Genomic DNA, 4,552 nt, shown 5'->3' with positions numbered 1-4,552 from the left:
TTTCATAAGACACCACTAAACACATGCATCTGTTCAACACCTCTTCACATCTACTGAAGCTTTCATAAGACACCACTAAACACATGCATCTGTTCAACACCTCTTCATATCTACTGAAGCTTTCATAAGACACCACTAAACACATGTATCTGTTCAACACCTCTTCACATCTACTGAAGCTTTCATAAGACACCACTAAACACATGCATCTGTTCAACACCTCTTCACATCTACTGAAGCTTTCATAAGACACCACTAAACACATGTATGTGTTCAACACCTCTTCACATCTACTGAAGCTTTCATAAGACACCACTAAACACATGTATCTGTTCAACACCTCTTCACATCTACTGAAGCTTTCATAAGACACCACTAAACACATGCATCTGTTCAACACCTCTTCATATCTACTGAAGCTTTCATAAGACACCACTAAACACATGCATCTGTTCAACACCTCTTCACATCTACTGAAGCTTTCATAAGACACCACTAAACACATGCATCTGTTCAACACCTCTTCATATCTACTGAAGCTTTCATAAGACACCACTAAACACATGCATCTGTTCAACACCTCTTCACATCTACTGAAGCTTTCATAAGACACCGCTAAACACATGCATCTGTTCAACACCTCTTCATATCTACTGAAGCTTTCATAAGACACCACTAAACACATGCATCTGTTCAACACCTCTTCATATCTACTGACGCTTTCATAAGACACCACTAAACACATGTATCTGTTCAACACATCTTCACATCTACTGAAGCCTTCATAAGACACCACTAAACACATGCATCTGTTCAACACCTCTTCACATCTACTGAAGCTTTCATAAGACACCACTAAACACATGTATCTGTTCAACACCTCTTCATATCTACTGAAGCTTTCATAAGACACCACTAAACACATGCATCTGTTCAACACCTCTTCACATCTACTGAAGCCTTCATAAGACACCACTAAACACATGCATCTGTTCAACACCTCTTCATATCTACTGAAGCTTTCATAAGACACCACTAAACACATGCATCTGTTCAACACCTCTTCACATCTACTGAAGCTTTCATAAGACACCACTAAACACATGTATCTGTTCAACACCTCTTCACATCTACTGAAGCTTTCATAAGACACCACTGAACACGTGAAGGACACTCATGTGGTTGGTGATAAGCAATCCTATGATTGGAAAAGGAAGACAGACAGCTGTAGATCCCTAGCTGTAGATGCAGTAAACAATATCCTCCTGCTACAATAGCTAAAGGGAGATCTCATCACTTTCAGATCTTAATCAAAATCTTCTTCATGCTGTGAAATGAATTTTACACTTGATTCACTCCAACCCACTTGCGGAGCACACCCACCGTACGCCCACATCCACTCCCCACCTCCCCACCTCCCCCACCGTCTCCCTGTGGGGTTTAGACAGGAATAGGTCGAGAGAAGACTCCACCTATTCCCGTTGAAAGCCCAAACGCCTGATATGTGCATACTGACGGTGAAGCTCACCTCCCGGAGTTCCTTGGCCACATCCTTGAGCTCTTTGAGAATGCCGTCCAGCTGCTCGATAACCATCTTCATGTGGCAGCGGATGCGTTCCCTCGGGCTGGCGGTCTCAGAGGTGTCCCGGGCCGGAGCTCTGCTGAGGGACATCCTTTACAGGGCGACGTGGGGCCAGTGGCCAACGGGCTGAGCCGAGTCGGGGTCCATGTCTTTGGCTACGAGGAGCCTCAGTGCTACTGATCCGAACAGGGGCCCCGGCCACGCAGGGAGACCTCAACATCTTAAAAGCACCCGGGCAGCCGAAAGACCTTGCCTCGCCCGCACACTCGCCACGGAGTCACGCTCTGACATCCATGCCCTCTGCTCGCTGGGTCCACAAATGAGGAGAAAAAGGGGGAACATGGGGGAAAGTGAAACAGTAAATCCAGGGAAAAGAAAGAGGCAAAACACATGGGCTAAAGCTGGTATGAAACGCTTACATAATCAGATAGAGCCAACTCATCTCATGTGTCAGTGTGTACGTTTGAGGAGATGCTATTAAAAAGGCCTGTCTATACGGGGGAAGAGACGTTCTTCTTCTCCCACTTGTCCTGGGCAATCTTGTTCAGTAGTGAAACACAGTGACACAACGGCAGGCTACTATACAAAAGTAAGAGCAGCAAAGACTGTCAGTCCTAATAAGCAGGGGCTCATTTTGACCTCCCCTGTAGAGGAAGATATCCAACGATAGAAAAATAGAACTCCCAGCAGCACTGGCTCGATTTTCAAAACGATCGTGTTCTACATTATCGGTGGGCAGCAGAGACAAGATGAGGGATAGTGTCTCTTAAGCCAGAACGGACGGATCCCGTAGAAAAAAGGGATATTCCTTTGTACGGTGTGCCGTTTCCTCCTCAGGAGGAGAGGAGGAATAAACAGGACTCTGAATAGAAACAGCTCACATCAAAAATGAAACTTCTCTGGCACATCCATTTTCTTTGCAGAGGACTGAAACGTGTCCTTCATCTCTTGTCCATGAGAAGGAGGAATGTAGCTGGACAGGTATGGGTCTTGTGTTTCTTACAATGTCCAAATCTCTTCCACAGCAGGATTATTCCAGGTGCCGGGGATCAGAATCAATTGATTTCTGTGCCAGCGGAACGTGACTTGTTCTCGAATAACAAATAATCATGGTGACGATGAAGCCGAGCATGAGGGGCTGCGGAGGGAGTGACCACCTTCCCCTGGAATTCAGCTGGCTAGCTTGTCTTTTGCCCCCCAAGGCAACGCCGTTCTCCTAGTCCTGTCCCAGCCACTGACCCACACCAGTCCGCAGGGGTGTGCCCAAAAAACCAGAAACGGATTCTCCTCTTTCCTTCAGTTGTTGCTAAGGGAACCCAGTCTGCCTCCTTCCGCTGTGATTGGTTAATTATTTCACTTCTTATCCGTGGCACGGTGTGTTTCCTCCGCGGACTCTTCTCAGAGAGGCAGGGAGCAGCGTGCCGTCCAGCAGGACCAGATCAATCCTAAAGCTTCCCAGGGGAGCGCCGGAGAACAGGCAGCGGCGAGAGCTGCTCGCCAAATCCAGGGTGATGCTGCTGCCACGGGGTACGCCGGCCAGTCACACATGGCACCTGGACAGACGGGAAGGAGAGCAATCGCTTATTCTCGTGCACTTTTTCTGTCTCATCCGTTGTCTCTCTCTCTCTCTCTCTCTCTCTCTCTCTCTCTCTCTCTCTCTCTCTCTCTCTCTCTCTCTTTCCCGTCCTCTATTTCATTCTCCCTCTCTCGCTCACTCGCTGTCTTTTTCTATGTATCTATTTCTCTATCGGGTCAGCAGCACACTGAATAAAACAGACAGTAACAATGGAGTGAGGAGACGTACGGTGACGGAACTTGATGATTTTGTTAGTCGTTATTAAAAATGCCACTTCCACCTCCGCACACGCAGATACTGTACACGCACACGCACACGCACACACACCCACACACACACTCTCACACACTCTCACACACACACACACACACGCACACACACACACTCACCATTTTCTGTGCATCAATTGCTGTTGCTATGCCCAGAGCTCACTCTCCACGCACAGCTGTTTCATTCAGGCTGCACACAACCTGCCGGTTCTCTAGCAGTCTCAGTAGCCCTCTGTCGCACACACTGGCATCTTCACGATGCCCCCCCCCCCTCTCACTCTCTCTCTCTCTCTCTCTCTCTCTCACTCTCACACACACACACACACACACACACACACACACACACACACACACCTCACTCTCTCTCTCTCTCACACACACACCTCTCTCTACTTACTCCCCTACTTACAGTACTGTCGACAGAGAGGAGCTTTTATCAGCTGGGGCTCTGTGGCTCGTCAGAGGAGGAGTAGAAGTGGAGGATGAAGCTGTGGAGGTGGAGGAGGAGGTGGGGGCAGGATGGCATCAGATGTGGGAGCGATGAATGGCCCTGATGACGGCACTCTGAGAGAAGAGAGAGGAGGCTGAAGACGAAGAGGAGCCCGAGCAGAGAGGAGCGGTCCTGCTTTGGATCGGGATGCTGTTGCCGTGGCGGCGGGTGGCGGCTGCTAGCATGGCTCAGATGACTGTGCCCTCATCCCCATCAGCATCGCCCGCATCGGGAGGCAGCAGACAGAACGGCTGAGCTGTGAACAGGAGCTGTGTGATTCTTATGACAGCTTCTCCTCTCTGCCTATCTCTGTTTTCTCCCCTCTCTCTCTCTCTCTCTCTGTGTGTCTCTCTCTTTCTGTTGCTCTCTCTCTCTCTCTTTCTGTCGTTCTCTCTCTCTCTCTCTCTTCCTGTGTCCCCGTCTCTCTGCCCCCGCGCCCTCCCTGTGTCCTCGCTGACTGCCGGATGAAGGCAAGCTGATGCCAGAGTTTATCGTGGGGCTCCGGCTGCTGCCAGCACCACTCGGCTCTGCTGCTCCGCTCTGTGGAGGAGGGGCCAGGGGGGCTTTTAAAGGCACAGTGCTGTGGCCTCACACTGTACTGTCCCCTCTTCCTACCACTGCTCCTCTCCCCTCGC

At 49.5% G+C, this 4,552-nt stretch overlaps 1 protein-coding gene across 1 annotated transcript in view; it reads right to left on the bottom strand.

Annotated features, from left to right (window-relative positions):
- insyn1 (inhibitory synaptic factor 1) overlaps positions 1–1,615 on the bottom strand; it is a gene marked incomplete at its 3' end in the record, with an annotated part of 79,703 nt that extends 78,088 nt beyond the window's left edge. Inside the window, exon 1 of the mRNA XM_083652746.1 lies at positions 1,529–1,615. Within this exon, the coding sequence (XP_083508872.1) occupies positions 1,529–1,600 (72 nt within the window). The 5' untranslated portion in view covers positions 1,601–1,615. The remainder of the gene's footprint in view (positions 1–1,528) is intronic.
- Between the last annotated feature and the right edge of the window lie 2,937 nt (positions 1,616–4,552).

This window comes from Poromitra crassiceps (genome assembly GCF_964638095.1).
Source record: "Poromitra crassiceps genome assembly, chromosome: 16".
NCBI lineage: Eukaryota > Metazoa > Chordata > Actinopteri > Beryciformes > Melamphaidae > Poromitra > Poromitra crassiceps.
The sequence above is the reverse complement of the archived record's forward strand: the minus strand, read 5'-3'. Positions and strand labels throughout refer to the sequence as shown.